At 42.4% G+C, this 17,054-nt stretch overlaps 1 protein-coding gene across 1 annotated transcript in view; it reads right to left on the bottom strand.

The window, feature by feature from the left end:
- Positions 1–1,560, bottom strand: part of MYCBPAP (MYCBP associated protein) — a 31,786-nt gene extending 30,226 nt beyond the window's left edge. The window contains exon 1 of the mRNA XM_078156063.1: positions 1,341–1,560. Within this exon, the coding sequence (XP_078012189.1) occupies positions 1,341–1,383 (43 nt within the window). The 5' untranslated portion in view covers positions 1,384–1,560. The remainder of the gene's footprint in view (positions 1–1,340) is intronic.
- Positions 1,561–17,054: the final 15,494 nt, after the last annotated feature.

The raw sequence follows: 17,054 nt of genomic DNA, 5'->3' as shown, positions 1-17,054 counted from the left end.
GAGTAAGATAGTACAGAGGGAAAAGAAAAGAGGACCCAGGACAGTGCCTTGGAAGAAACCCATGATTAGTGGGTAATTAGATGTGGATGTCCAGGTGATAAGGACTCAAATGAACTAGTGAAGAGCTGCTTTCTACATAGCTGTCCTCAGGTCTGAACAGGTACTGAGGAGAAAGAGTCATGACTTTAGTGTCTCCTCCACAGGCTAGGAATCACTGGAACTTAGCTATTCTCACTGACCATCGTCCAAACTCCCTCCCTGGGGTCCAGTGCCAAATAACTTTTTCCCGGTTATTCCAGCCCTTCACTGAATTCTCCTGTATCAGAGAAGACCACTTTCAAACAACTCATCATCTAATTAGATGCTGTCATGTATCCCTCTCCTCCACTTGAGAATATTGACCTTCTGGGGGAGGAGTCTATGAGTATTTCAGAGTCCCTCTGAGTAACTGCAACCTTCTTATCTCAGATCCCCCAGTATTCCCTCCAATATTAGTTATGAACTTATCTCCCCAATAACACTTGCACAAACCCTTAGTACCTGTAACTCCCAATTTCAGCACCTTAAACCTCGATCCCCAGGTTCCCAAACGATTTCTGCCTCTATCATGCTCCCCAACAGAACCTACATGCCTTTTCTTAGGCTAACACAGAAACTGCAACCCCAAATTCTGGCTCTCTATTATCTTGAGTCCCTGTTCCCACCCTCCCAAGCATGCACTCTAACCCAGCATTTGAACCTTTAATCTCAGACACCCAGCATGGATATACTCAGCTCAGAAATCCACAGCATCTGAACTCTCAATCTCAGGGTCCTTCCAGAAAGAATATCCTTATCTCAGACACTCCCCAGAATCTGCACCACCAATCCCAGACATTCAACAGGGGCACCTCTACAAACCTACAACACTTGCACCACCAAATTCATGCACCCAGCACAAGCCCTCCAGAACGCACATGTCCATGTCGGGCATCCACAGCACCTGTGCTTCTAATCTCAGACCCCCATTATATGCATTCCATCTCAGACATCCACAATATCTGCACTCTAAATCTAGAGCATCCAGCATGGGTATCTTCAGCCCAGAAAATTTACAGCACCTGTCCCATTCTTAGCTCAGGTATCCAGTATATGCACCCTCAAGTATGTCTCCCGTCTCAGGCATGCCCAGCTCCTGCAGCTCAAGCTCAGCCCCTCCAGTATGTGCATCCCCCACCTCAAGCCCTCCATAATTTCACTTCCAATCTCAACACCCCAGAATGTCAATCTCAGGCCCCCAGAACGACCATCCCCAGGTATCACCTTGAGCATCACATATCCCAGAGAACCCCAGGTATTACCCGGGGGAGTTTTGCTCCGCGATTCCTTCTTGTGAGACTTCATGACTCCGTCAGCCCCGAGAACACCCCTTTTCCTAATCTTGACCCTGACCCCAGGCCGCGCACTAATTGACTAGTTTCCGAGATCTAGAGCGCAGTACGCGGACCTCCAGCCGAGACAGAGCTCAGAGCCCGCGCCTGCGCCGGCGTTCGCGAGTCTAGTCAGGCGCCGTCGTCACCTTGGCAACCGCAGCCTCCATGGCAACTGCTCGCCCCAAAGAAGAGAACGTCATCCTCACCCGATAGTCGAGATACCGAAGATTTCAAGAGCTTCTTCGTGCTTCCACTCCGGCCCACCTGCGGGCTCGCCCGGGCCGCCAGCGGGCCTGCCCAGCCTGCCCACAAGCAGGACCTACCCGCCCAGAAGCCCTAGGTCGGAGCCGTCAGCCCCGGCGTCCCGCAGCGACTCGGCCTCCGAGGCCCGTCACCAAATAGCTCCCCAAACACGCTGCCCAGCAAGGGCGCCCATGACCTGGGGCCAACGAGCCGGGGTGCGTGATGACGCTATCGGACGAGTGCGTAACGCCCAGGGCCGGGAGGGGCGGGAGGGGCCGAGCTTGAGGGGACCCGAGGCCATCTGAGTCCAACCCCACTCCCCTTCCCCATTTTACAGAACTCAGGGCTTCTGGGAAAAGGCAACCCGTCCTCCCCTTTGGCCTTCAATACACCCTCCCTACAAATGACTAGTCCAAGCAAGTGGCAGAACTAGCATTCGAACCCAGGTCTTCTCCAAATCCAACTCCCTCTGAACCCAGCTGCTGCTTTATCTGCATATTAACGAGCTGACATTTTTATAATCAATCAGTCAGTAAATATTAATAAGTGCCCATTATGTGCTAGGCAACCTGCAGAGTGATGAGGACACAAAGAAAAGTAATTACATGGTCTCTCCCGATCAAGGAGCTCAGTCTAATGGTGACAACATGTAAACTACCTACAGGCTACCTCGGAGACAAGGGCAACTAGGTGGAGCTCTGGGCCCCGAGGCAAGAAGATCTGAGTTCAAATCCAGAATCAGATGCTTGCTAGCTTTGTGATCCTGGGCAAGTCACTTAAACTCTATTTGCCTCAGTCTCCTCAGCTGTAAAAATGGGGAAAACAAAGCGGCTGCCTCCCAGAATTGTTGTGAGGACTAAATGAGGTAATATCTGTAAAAAGTGTTGCTACATAAACGATAGCTTAGTCAGCAGAAGGAAGGCACTGGAATTAAGAAAGCTCAGGAAATACTCAGCAGATATCGAAGTGGATAGAGCACCTGCCCTGGAGTCAAGAGGACCTGAGTTCAAATACAGTCTCAGACACTTGACAATTACTAGCTGGGGACCCTGGGCAAGTCACTTAACTCCATTGCCTAGCAAAACAAACAAAAGTACTCAACAGAGATTTATCACTTTAAGAGTTACAAAACGCTCACAACAATTCCAGGTGGTAGATAACAACCTCACAAAAGTTAAATGACTTGTACTTAGTCATAGGATCCCAGACCTGGAAGAAATAAAAATAACCAAAACCCCCCCCCTCATTTCATAGTTGAGGCCCAGAGAGTTAAGTAAGTTGTCCATAGCTGGACAGCCAGTAAGTGGTAGAGTCTGATTCTTTTGACTCTGTATCTAGCTGTGTTCCTACTGCACCAGCTGCAGGTCCATCTTTTGTGTGCCAGTCATTCAGTGTTTTCTGGGATTCCCTTATTCCACCCTAGCCAGTCACAGTCCTCCAGCTGTCTTCCAAATACTGTACATCCTTATCCATCTTTTCTGTGATCTAGGGCAATGAGGCCCAGGACACTTGCAGTGCTACGATGGTACCCAATGGTAGCAACTCCTTTCCAGGTTTCTCTAGTTCCCCTCACCAATCCTCTCATTCAGTCAGAAAGAACTCTGGACTTGGGTAAGAAGGCCTGAGTTCCAGGTCCAGATTATCTGCTAGCTATGCAATTCACTTTCTCTAGGCCTCCATTGTGTCTTTCCTGAAAAGAGGAAGTTGTGTACAATGGAGAAGCATTAAAGACATTCCCCACTGTTAGAGGCACCCTCATGCCAGCTGAATTCAAGTTCAATTTTGCGAGGCAATAAGGCATTCATAAGTCACTGAGCAGTTAACAGAAGTAGGTTTACTTGGCTCTAACACCGCAAGGACACACAACAAGTATATAGGAGCACTGAGCTTCACCTTCCATGGATGTGGCCTCCCTCACTTTCTTATGGAAACGCATCTTGTCAACAGATAGGATAAGGCGTCTCAGGCATACATCGAGCTTTAGAGGTCTAGACCTCACATGGGTGAGACTTTTTGTGACCTTGGGTAAACAGGAAGCTGCAACAGGGAACAGAGGCCAGAAGATTCTTTAATCTTCTAATCACTGTTGCAGGAAGGAAGGAGGAAAGTGAATGTAACCATGCTGCAGTAGAGCGTGATGGGGGGAGACATGAGCCCAACCCATGTTATGCGGAAACATAGGCAGAAATTATTCCCATCATGCCCATTAATAGCAACTTCCAGGTAGGGCTGTCTTCTATCACAACCTCTTCAGTTGTAGGAGGCTGCAATACTGGCAAACTCAGGTGCTAGATTATATCCACACAAAGGTTTGTTGCCTGGATGATAGCCACTGAAGCTGGACTCGAAGCAGGGCTGATGGCGTTGTGGGTAGGGCTTTTCCCAAGGCTATAAGGGATTGGGAGCCCTATGTTACCTCCATTTGAGGCTGAAAGGAAGTGGTGGTCACATTCTCCATGAAATGGTCACTATTACACATACATCGGGGCAGTTAGGTGATGCAGTGGATAAAGCACCGGGCTTGGAGTCTGGAAGACTCATCTTCCCAAGTTCAAATTCAGCCTCAGACACAAGCTGTGTGACCCTGGGCAAGTCACTTAACCCCATTTGCCTTGGTTTCCTCATCTGTCAAAGGAGATGGAGAAGGAAATGGCAAATCAAAACTTTGCTAAGAAAACCCTAAACTCAGAGAGACGGAAAAGACTCAGCAACAGCAACACATACATCTCCTGCCATGTCTGGAGGACAGGTCATGATTGAAAAAATGCTTGAACCCAGTTGCACCCACTGTGTATCTCACCATAAAGTTTCTAGTGGTGTGTGACTTCTTCTCTGAGATTATGGCATCGTTTGCAACTGTTCAGCATCATTAGGAGAATATGTTTTGTGCCAAGAAGCAACTTGGAATCATTGGACAATTTCCAAAATACATTCCAACTCACTTCCTCCTATTCAGGAAGCATAAAGCTACAAAAATCATCTGCATCTTGACATATGACTAACAAAAGGCAGGTAAAACAGAGAAACTAATACTTTTCATAATAGTAACAAAATATAACAAATGAGCATTAACCTACCAAGATATGTAAAAAACCTACGTGAAATAATTTTCACAGAAATAAAGGAAGAACTAAATAATCAATAGTGTAGTCCATGCAAACACACAATGCATTTAAAATGTCAAAATTACAGAAGTGAATTTATAGATTTAATGTAATACTAATCAGTGCTATGCTGTTGGGCTACTTCAGGGAACTAGTTTTTTTTTTCAAAAGCATCAGTTCCTAGAACACTGAGGAGTCTTCTGAATGAGATCCATAATTATTCAAAAGAATTTGGCCTACCTAAACAGGAAAAAACAAACGGATGTAGAATGCATATTGTCTAGGCTACGATATGTAGTTAGGTGGGCTACCTCTAGAACTCATAACCGGCATATCTTATCTACCTCAATATATATACATATCAGTATTTGTGTGCATATGTATATATGCATACGTACATGCATAAAAAGTGATATGCTGGTAAATGTTTAACACCCACTTCTATGCAAATGTATGTAAGACTTATTTTTAAGTTTAGTCTATGTAATTAACATTTCTTCATCACTTTCTTAAGTCTAGATAATCAAGAAAACAATAAATCATGCTTTGCTTTGTAGCATTTGCGAACTTCTGAGGTACAAATGCCCACACTGAAAACTTAACCATTGCCTCTCATGCAGGTTAAAGTAACTCAAGCACAAGTATACACATCCATAATCTGCATATGTATATGTACATGTGTGTCCACATGTATGTATGCATGGTGTGTATGTGTATATCCAGGATAGACATTGCATATGGACAATGAAGTGGTACCAGAATTGAACAGGAAGGAGATGGTGGTCTGGATTGTTTTTGGGAAATAGCATAATTCTTTTGTCACCTTAAGCTTCTTCCTGAAGCAAAGGCCCATCTTTTTAACACCAAAATTCTTGGAATATTGTAGTCTCTGAAGATCTAAATGAATGAATGGATGAGCATTAATTAAGCATTTATTATGTGTCAAGCCTAGGCTAAGAGCTGGAGAAATAAATGTTGTTTATCCTCTGTTTTCTTTTTGGCTAGGCAATGGGGTTAAGTAGGGTCACACAGCTAGTAAGTGTTATGTGTCTGAGTTCACATTTGAACTCAGGTCCTCCTGACTCCAGGGCCAGTGCCCTATCCACTGCACCACTCAGCTGCCCCCAAGGAGCTTATTTTCTAAGAGAGAGACAATACACCTAAGGGAATGGTGGCCAGGGCCAGGCACTTTGGTCTGGAAAGTTTCAGGGAAGGTGGTGAGTAGGGCCATAGAGGAGTAGATTGATACACTCCATACAGGAGTTTACTTGAATATCAACTTGAGTTGGATGGGCCAGGAGAGCAGGGAGTGAAGTAAAGCATGGTGGGTGGGGCTGTCTTGGAATCGTGGTCTCAGAGGGGCAGTCACCAACGAAGACAGTGGGCTTCTAGGGTGGAATTTCCTCCAACATGGTGAAGCTGTAGAATGGTATACTCTAGTCCCCCTCTCAGAGGCATATAGTAGGAGTAAGCAAGCTTCGATTCATAACAAACAAGAAATCATGTAGGAAAAGCAGTACATTTTCATAAAGGATATTATCAGAGAAACATGACTGGTCGACAAAAAAAAAAAAAAAGGACTGATCATGTAAGGAGAGCAACGGGTAAGCAATGGACAGCCCAAGTGTTTTGTTAGTATGCATACAATGTCAAGAGAATTCAAGGAAGGTGCCTAGGCCACTGGGAGGATCTCTATGGTCAATTTATGGGAAGGGATAAAAATCATATAGGCTGGCAGGCATGGATAAGTTCTGATAGGCACTATTAGATTGGGCATCCCATTAATGATGTCACACGTTTATTGTAACATTGGAGTATGAGGAAACAAAAGGCAATATCACCAAAGGGAACCTCAAGAGGGAAACAAGAAGCAAGACTTGTACTATTGTTGTTCAGTTGTGTCCAACTCTTCCTGAGCCCATTTGGGGTCTTCTTTGAAGAGATAATGGAATAGTTTGTCTTTCTTACCGGCAGCCTGGCACTGTAGCCATTGTACCACCTAGCTGCCCCAAAAAACTCAACTCTTCATGTCTTGTCTGAACTATTGCAATAGTCCCGCTACCCAATGTCTCTCCTCTCTGAGTCAAAAGTTTGACCATGTTATTCCCTGGCTCAAGAAGCTCCAGGGACTCCTGATTGTCTCATAGATAAAATACCATTGTCCGTTTGGCAATTAAAGTCTTTCAAGCCTACCTTTCCAAGCTTTATTACTCTCCACCAGTGGGCTATTTGAAGTTCTCCTCCTACAACAAACCCTTCCCCTCTTCCCTCCATGTCTCTGAACAGGCCGTCCCTCATGCCTAAAGTGCCCTCTCCCTGTAGAAACCCTTCTTCTTAGTGTGCAGTTGTGTCCAACTCTCCATGACCCCATTTGGGATTTTCTTGGCAAAGATATTGAAGTGGTTTTCCATTTCCTCCTCCAGCTCATTTTATAGATGAAGAAACTGAAGCAAATAGGGTTAAGTGAATTGCCCAGGGCAACACAGCCAGGAAGTGTCTGAGGCCACATTTGAACTCAGGGAAGATGAGTCGTCCTGACTCCAGCTCTGCATTCTATCTAGCTGCCATGTAGAAACCCTAGCTTCCTTCAAAGCTCATGTCACATGCCACCACTCTACACAAAGCTTATCTCAGCAGCATCCCATCCACTTGAGATTGCCTTCCTCTACCAAAATTACTTTTGTCTACATTTTTTTTTCAAAAATACTAATCTGTGTTCATGCTTTCTCATGGCTTTGAGTCCAAGTTGGACATTCTAGAGTTCTGTAATTTCCCAGCTCTAGCAGCTTACTCCTTTGCATTGCTACTTCAGGCAGTATAACCCTGCCAGGCTGGCAGAAGGCTTGGAGTGTCCAAGAATACAGACATATATTATTACTTCACAGTTCAGTTTACAGCAACACTTGCCAGAGACAACCTGTGCATGACACCAGTGACACTTTCCAGAGGACAGACCCTCTAAATAAAGCATTGGTCCTCCTAACAGGCCCTTGTCCATCATCACAACCCCATAACAGGTCTTAGAGAGCCTCCTTTAACTTATCACCCTTTCACTCCAATCATCATCTTTCACTATCAGAATTTTACTTGATTGTTAAGGATGGTGCAAAGTGTGATATTTCTTCTTGTTTTAGTTTTCTTTTCTTCTTTCACTCTTCTTTGCCCCTCATCTAGCAACTGCTTTCCATGCTGTTTGATATATTAATATACTGCTGAGAATGATCCTTCCCAACCCAGATCTCTGTTAGTTCTTTAAGAATTCATTGTCCCTATTGACAAACAGATGGATGTGGATTTGTCAGGGGGAAAGATGTGAGGAGTAAGGGTAAGGCCTGGTAAGGAGAGTTTGGGAGTGGGAATCCTCCTAGAGAGGGTCAGACAGGGTTAGATGAGATTAAATAGAAATACAGTTTAATACCTATGTAGACTTAACTATTTCAGGCTCTTAAACTTTTATTCCTTTTCTTTCTGTCTTTCCTTTTCTTCCTTCCTTTCTTTCTCCTCTCTCTCTCTCTCTCTCTCTCTCTCTCTCTCTCTCTCTCTCTCTCTCCTCTCTCTCTCTCTCTCTCTCTCTCTCTCTCTCTCTCTCTCCTCCTCCTCCTCCTCCCTCCCTCCCTCCCTCCTCTCCTCTCCCTCCCCCTCCTCCTCTCTCTCTCTCTCTCTCTCTCTCTCTCTCTCTCTCTCTCTCTCTCTCTCTCTCTCTTCCTTTCTTCCTTCTTGCCCAGGTTGGAAGTTGCAAGGGCTACACACAGGCCTCATCCTACTCTTTCAGCTTTGATCAGCTCCATTTCCAATCTGGGTCATTCCCTCCCTCCTTCTGCAGCCCAGCAACCCCTTGCTCCCAGCAGGGTGGTCTCACCATATTAAACCATATTGAACTTAGTGTAGACACCTGATCAGCATAGAACTTCAGCTAAGAAGTTTCTAGCTCAAGAGATACAACTGTCTCAGCCTCCCTGGTAGCTAGGATTAGTTTTGTAACAAGCTCAGCTATTTTGTCTTCTATACCATGACACATCCTTAATTCCCCGGGAAAGGTCTGTTGTTGTTTTTCCCATTTGTTTATTTTTAATCCTACCCTTTGTTCAGCCCTTAGTCCCACAGCTAGACATAACTCCCCCAAGTGGACTAGGTATACCATATGGAGATAAGGACCAGGGACTGAAGCCACCACTCAGACTGTGTAACATAGTGTAAACTGCACAGGACTAAAAGTCTGAAAACCTTGGTTTGAATACTGGCTCACTTACTTACCACTACTACATGTGTCATCTTGGACAAATCATTTCACCTTTGGGTCTTCAATTTCTTCACCTGGCTAATCTCTAAAAGTTCTTTCCTATTTGAAATCTGGTGATTCCATGATCCCCTCCCCTGGAAAGGGGCTAATAGTGGTGATGGAGAGTTGTGAAGGATAAAGAGGCAAATTGTTTCAGGCAGGGTTTCGTGGGATGTTTACCTAGGTGGGGTCAAGAGTCTGATTTTTAAATAATAAGTATTGATTTTCTCTCCCTCCTACTTCTTCCCTCCCCTTTGAACACAAAGAAAATAAAATTAAAATGCTCATAACAAATATGCATAGTCAAGCAAACCAAATTCCCTCATTAGCTATGTCTAAAAATGTATGTCTCATTATGCACTTTGAGTCCAAACACCTTTCTGTTAGGAGGTGGGGAAGCAGGCTTCATCTTTGTTCCTCTGGAATAATGGTTTGTCATTGCACTGGTCAGTTACAAAGTTTTCCAAAGTTATTTTTGTTAGTCATAATTGTTATTACATAAATTATTCTCTTGGTTCTGCTTACTTCACTCTGAATTAGTTCAAACAGCTCTTCCAAGTTTCCTGTAGAACTATCCATTTTGTCATTTCTTATGATGCAATAATATTCCATGTCCATATGCCATAATTTCCACATGCTGCCACAATTTGTTTAGCCATTCCCCTATAGGTAGGCACCCCCTTTGTTTCTAGGTTTTTGCTACTACAAAAAGAGCTGCTACAAATATTTTTGTACATATGGGTCCTATTCCTCCTTCTATAATCCCTTTGGGTGTATGACTAGTAGTTGTATCTGGGTAAAAGAGTATGCAACAGTTTAGTGACTTTGGAGGTACAGTTCTAAATTGAGCATCAGTTCTAAATTGCTCTTCAGAATGGCTGGACCTATTCACAGTTCCTAGAGCACTGCATAAGTGTGCTTGCTCTATTCATTGATTTGTTGATGAAAGCATTTAGAGATATAAATTTTCCTCTAAGGACTGCTTTAACTGCATTCCATAAAGTTTGATATGTTGTCTTATTATTGTCAAATTCTTTGATGAAAATTTATTGTTTTTATGACCCATCAATTTGTTCTTTGACTCACCAATTCTTTAGAGTTAAGTTAGTCTCCAATTAATTTTTAATTCTTTATTCAAAGGTGATTTATTGAATATAATTTTATTGCATTTTGATCAACAAATTATTTATCTGCTTCTCTGATTTGGGGTGAAGTTTTTATGGCTCAATACATAATCAGTTTTTGGTAAAATGCTGCCCATGGCTAAAAAGTATGTGAATATCTTTCTGCTGCCATTTAGAAATCATCAAAGTTGTATTATCTCTAATTTTTCTAAAGTTCTATTCATGTCCTTAACTTATCTCTTATTTATCTTTTAGTTCGATTTATCAAGGTCTGAACAGGGTATGTTGAGTTTATAGTCTTACTATTTCTCCATGCAATTCAATTAACTTTTCCTTAAATATTTAGATGCTATGCTATTTGGTGGATATATGTTAAGTACCTATATTGATTTGTTATCTAGGATGCCTTTAAGCATAATTTCCCTGCTTATCTCTTTTAGTCATGTCTAAGTTTACTTTAGCCTTAGCTGAACTTGTGATTGCTATTCCTGTGTTATGAGGTTACCAGAAGTATAATAGATTCTGCTCTAGTTCCTCATTTTGACTGTTTCTTGTAAACAACATATTTTTGGATTCTGTTTCCTAATCCAATCTCTTAATCTCTTCAGTTTTATGAGTGAGTTCATTCCATTTATTAAAGATGAATATTAGGGCCAAGAGATGTGAAAGCAGTATGCCTGGATCATAGGATCATAGGGGTAGACATGAGAGGGACCTCTGAGGCCATCTCATTCTTCATTTTATTGATGAGGAAATTGATGCCCAGAGAGGTTAAGTGACTTAGCTAATGTCACATAGGCACTGTCAAAGGAAGGATTTGAACCAAGGGCCTATGCTGTGGGCCAGGATACTGGTGGAATTGGGAAGGTGTGAGTTAACCACCCCCAGACTCCCAGATAGGTGACACAGTGGATAGAGAGCAGGGCCTGCAGTTAGGAAGACCTGAGTTCAAATCCAGCTTCAGATACTTACTAGCTATGTGACCCTAGGTAAGTCACTTAACCCTGTTTGCCTCAGTTTTCTCATCTGTCAAATAAGGCAGAGAAGGAAATGGAAAACCACTCAGCATCTTTGTCAAGAAAACCCCAAATGTGTTCACAAAAAGGTCAGATACTACTGTAAAGTGATTAAACAACAAAAGACTTCTGTAATGCCAGCAGGTCCTATATTGGGCAAGGAAGTTGTAGAGCAGACCTGGAAGCAGTTTGGACTAATTTTGCCCCCAAATATATTGGTCTGGGACCCAGTTGTGAGCCTTTTGGATAAGAAGAATATAATAGGAGTTTTTAGGACTTTGGTGGCAAGCTCCTGAGACCACAGGGAACCTCTTTGCTAAGTGCTTTTAACCTTCTTGCTGGCAGTTTTCAATGTTTAACTGCCTTGCGACATACTTCCTAGGGTAGGGGAGGATTTAAATGATTTTTTTTATTAATAAAAGAACTGTTTACTTGAACCTTTGGGCACCAGAATGTGGAACAGTGACTAAGATAGCTTCTGACTTTTCCACTCTCCAGCATGCTCTTTCCTGTTAGGATGAAGAGCAAGGCAGTAGACAACATGATGGGAGACAGCTGGACTGAAGGAGGGAGTACTCCAGGCTTAGTGCGTGGGGAGGGGCAGTAGGCATAGAACACCTAATCCAGAATTTGGGGAAGAGGAAAAATACCATGTGGGAGTGGGGGAAATAGACATGAGTTTCTCACCTGACTTACTAGGTGCAGCTATCATTGGCTGGGCAGCTCCTGCTCCCAGTGGGCCAGTAATCTATGTAATGGTCCTGTACCTGTTTAACCTGTTCAGGGGAAGATGGTAGGAGCCACTGGCATGAGTCACTTTGGGGTAAGGAGCCCTTCCTCCCACCCCTGGGGTCTTCTTACACCTTGATACTTCCCCTCTCCCTAATTCTTTCTCCACCAGTCCTACCCTCGGAGTCACCATTCTCTCCTATCTCAGGCTGGAGGGCAGATTTTTTTTTCTAATGGCCTAAAACTCCTTCACAAATATTAGGGTCCCTGGAATCACAAGTCTTATCCCTACCTATCTAGTCTCATCCACCAGGAATTCTAGCTCTGTTCTCTTTCCCCCCTAATGAAAACAATAGTGGAGGCAACTGAGCTTCTGTGGGTACCGCAGATACAATTTTCCACAAATACCAGCTCTCAGTCTTCTGATACTCCTGCAGCTGCTGGTCTAACAGTTTTGAAATTATTATAGGACTAGATATCTAAAGTTCCCATCTCTCTAAACCTATGCTCCTAAAAAGAGGAAACAGGGACTAGACACGTCAGACAGATGTTGGGAGCTTCAGACCTGAATCATCCCAGCTAGACAATGTGTGGATACAAGGGAGAATGGAGCTAAAAGCATGTGATGTAGTGAAAAAATCACTGGAACTGCTGTCAGAAGACAGATTTACATTCCAGTTTTTGCCACTTATTAGCTATGTGTGATGAAGGGCAGGTCAAGTCTCTGGACTTTAGTTTCTTCATCTATAAAATGGGGATAATAATAGTTGCCCTACTTACCTCTTAGTTTGAGGGGAATCAAATGAGACCAGTACATGAAAGCATTTTGAAATTAGCAAAGATCTTACCAATGTAAGCCATTTTAAGCTGTAATTCTGTAATCATATATATATATATATATATATATATATATATATATATATATATTCATATGTATTTACAATATACGTATGTTAGCTATATCTCTCTCCTTTTCTTTCTTCTCACGTCTGTCCTTTCTTCTTTTTCTCTCCCCCTCTCCTTTCCTCTCTCCTCTTCCTTCTCTCCTCCTCTCTCCTTTCCTCTCTCCCCCTCACTCTTCCCTTCTCTCTCCTCTCTTTTTCCTTTCTCACTCCCCCCCTCCTCCCTTTCTTCCCCCTCCACCCCTCCAAATACATGTCATATTTCCAGCTTTCCTTGTTGTCTGCCGTAAAATAGAAGGGCCCTGAAAGAAATTAGAATTGGAGTTATTATATGGTACCTATTTCCTGTCATGTGTTTTCTCAATTCACAGACACTAATAGTATTATGTAGGGCCCTGATCTTCAAAAAGGTTGGAAACCAGTAGTATAGTGGAAAGAACATTGTACTTGGGAGTCATAAGACCATCACCAAGTCAGGTAATGTTAATTTTCTCATTTTTAAAATGAAGTTAATACCATTGGCACCAGCTGCATCATAGGGGTCTTGCTAAAGCTTGGCTAACTGTAAAATGAGTCAGCAGCAACACTGGTTCCAAAGAACACCCCCCCCCGGTAAGTGTCAGGGAATGCCCCAACAAATGCTATGAGTGTGGAACTTTATGTATGACCTTTTTTTTAATGTTTTTTTTTCCTGATTTTTTTCTCTCAGCTCAATTCTACCTTCTGCAGGAAGCCTTTCCTGGTACCTCCCCATCCCCACCCCTCAACCTCCTCCCACTAGTGTTTTTCTTCTGAGATTACCTTCTAATTACATTGGATATATTTAGTATTTGCATATTGTATTCCCTGTTAGAATGTGAGCTCCTTGGAGGTAGGGATGGTTTTTGCTTTTCTTTGTATCTCCAGAACTCTGTATCCTCTGGAATATATCCCATGGAGCGGTTCAATAAATGCTTGTTGACTTACTGATTTGTTTTCCTCTTTTTTCCTTTTTTTAAAAAAATTCTTTGTTATTTACGAAACTGTGCATATTCCATGATACCACTACTAGACCTAAACCAAAAGATCAAAGAAAGAGAGACAGGACCCATATGTACAAGAATACTGGTAGCAGCATCTCTGTGGTGGTAAAGAATTGGACTGAAGGGATGCTCATCAACTGGTGAACGGCTAAACAGATTGTGGTATATGAATGCAAAGTAACACTATTGTGCTGGAAGAAACAATGGAAGGAACCATTTCAGAGAAATCTAGGAAGACTTGGATGAACTTTGTGCAGAATGAAGTACACAGAACCAGGTGAACAAATTATACAATAAGAACATGTTAAAGACAAACGACTTTGAAAGACTTAAGAATTCTGATCACTGCAATCACCAACCACAATTCCAGACGACAGACAATGAAGCATGCTACCCACCTTCTGATAGAGAGGTGATTGACTCAGAGGCAAAATGAGACACACTTTTCTGGACATGGCCAATGGGAAGGAATAATTTTGCTTGAATATACAGGTTTGTTTGTTTTTCCTTTAAATTGGTAGATTGGAATGAGATGCAGAGGACAGAAAATAGATTTTTGTTCATTAAAATGTAATTTTAAAAGTTCTTTGTTACTGGGAATGATTCTCTGGAAGGAGAAGGGATACAGGGAGAAATCTAGGTGATGTAAAAACAAAAGAGATCAATAAAAATCTATTTTAAAAAATGATTTACCAACAGAAGTGTGAGGTAAGCATCCTCTTATGTACATCCAGTGTGTGGCAGTGAGAACCCCTGGGACCAGAGGATCAGGGAAACCTGAGTGGCAAAAATAGGTGACCCTAACACAAATTTAGCCCTCCTCTTTCCAAGCCTGACCCTCTACTCCTTCTAGTGGAAGTACTGGGCATCGGAGAGATGACAGCAGGAGGGGAAAAGGCAGGGCCCAGATATGACACAGAGTATGGGATGACTGTCTCCTGAATCACTAGGAATCAGACCTACTGAGCACTAGCTCTGGCCCTCATGCTGTCCCAGTGCCCCTTGGCCCTTTGAAGGAAGGAAGCTGCCCTCCCTGAGGCCAAAGACGGAGGCTAGCCAGCAGCATGTTTCAGGCAGCATGAGTCTTGGCAGCTGGGAGGAACCTGAGTAAGGATGGCAAGACTAGTCCCAGAGCATATCTAATGTATCTAATGGCAGCATTTGCTCACTGCCTGACCTTCATTTATTTATCAAGATCCAAAGATGGCTGGGTGAGAGGGGACGTACAATGGTGACACAGGCCTTGGGTCCACATTCTAGCCATGGGACTCCTTAGGGGAGCACGTGTGTGGAAATAAGGTGGGTGTACCCACCCCCTGGGTTGCCTCATCCTGAGACTGACTTTAACACATCTGGCTTCGATACCCCAACCTAAAAATAAGCTTCCCTTGAGCTGGGAAATTTGTAATCCAGAAAGAACCTCCAAGGCAAATTGCCAGGGCCAAGACAGTGAGTATGTGGTTAAAATTAAAATTGCCAAGTCACATATTCTGTAGATAAATGGAAAAGGAAAAACAAGGATTGTGACTTACCACTCTGTTTATGCCTCCCTGTTGGCTTTAAAAAGCCTTTATGAAAGGCAGCATGGTATCATGGATGGAACTTTGGGCTTGTAGTCAGCAAGAACTGAGGTCAATTCTACCTCAGATGCTTACTAGCTGTGCCACCCTGCGCAAATGATTTAACCTCTCACAGCCTCAGTTTCCTGAGGCTGTAAAACAGGGATACTATTAAGTGGGAAAATTAATAAAATTTCTTATTAAAAAAAAACCAGGGATAATATTCACACCTATTTCACAGTATAGTTGTGAAGATCAAATGAGATAAATATGAATAAAAGACCTTGTAAATTTATAAATGTTAGTGCTCATCTGCATACAGAGAAAGAACTATGGAGTCTAAATGCAGATCAAAGCATACTATTTTCTCTCTTTTTTTCTTTCTCATGGTTTTTCCTTTTTGTTCTGATTCTTCTTTTACAACATGACTAATATAGAAATATGTTTAATATGATTGTATGTGCATAGCCTACATCAGATTACATGCTGTCTTGGGATGGAAGGACAGGAGGCAGGGAGAAAAAATTTGGAACTTATAAAAGTGAATGTTGAAAACGATCTTTTAATTAAAAAATTAAAATACTATTAAGTGGGGGAGGGGAAAAATGTTAGCACTCTACTGCCAATCACGTGTTCTGTGGATAAATGGAAAAAGATACGGTTGATTTTTTTGGATGGTCAATGTCCATTACCTTTATTTGTGGCTCTGTATGGTAATGATTGCAGTTTATGTTGACTTCCATAGACAGTATAAGCAATAAATGGTGGCCAGCGATGCTTTACATCAATGTTTCACACAAAGCAAATACAGAATATCATATTACCTAATTTTCTATTTTAAAAATTTCTGTAGGCACAAAGCAGAATGCTGGAAAATCACTGAGGAAAGAATATGCATAAAGAAGTATTTCTTACATCAAAAAAGTCTAAGAATCACAAATTCTGCAGAAGCTTGGTTAATCAAATATTGCGGTACTGATTTAATCAGTATAAAATTGAAAGAGCATTAGCTCTGTAATAAAAATTCCAGTTTGGGATAGGGCAAACTTTAAAACAGCAGCCAAGGGAATGGAAAAGTAGTAGGACAGGTGAACAGGCACATTAGAACTGTGGGGACATGTAAATTGACCAAACCTGTGTTCGCATGGAAAATATTTTATCCACCTATTTTTTCCTTCTAAACTTAAGTCCATTGAAGTCCAACACATTGTTTCATTTTTTTTTCTTGGCTTGGTTTTCTTGGTGACAGTATTTGGTGAATACTAAGTTTACTGCTTTTTGTGCACACTGTGAAAAAATTAGATGATAAAGTTTATAAATGCCCATACCACTCCCTTTATTTGCCTCCCTATTGGCAAAAAGCCTTTATGAAAGGCAGTGTGGCTTAGTGGAAAGAGCACAGAACTTGGAGTCAGAAAGACTAAGGCTGGAATGCTACTTCAGATATTTCAATCAGGCCACAGATGTGTATTAAGCAAGCTCTTGTGCCAGGCCCTGTGCCTGGCTATGGAAATACAAGGACAAGAGTGAAACAGTCCCTGACCTTTCAGAGCTTACATTCTGTTGTTGGAAGTGATACGTATAAATCCAGGTATAACCTTAAAGTTACTGTGTTTTTAAGAGAGAGGGAATAGAATCTTTTTTTTTTATTTTTTTTTTCCATA

This window comes from Phascolarctos cinereus, unplaced genomic scaffold (assembly GCF_003287225.1).
Source record: "Phascolarctos cinereus isolate Bilbo 61053 unplaced genomic scaffold, phaCin_HiC Scaffold_5;HRSCAF=322, whole genome shotgun sequence".
Lineage (NCBI taxonomy): Eukaryota > Metazoa > Chordata > Mammalia > Diprotodontia > Phascolarctidae > Phascolarctos > Phascolarctos cinereus.
This window is presented reverse-complemented; position numbering and strand designations above follow the sequence as displayed.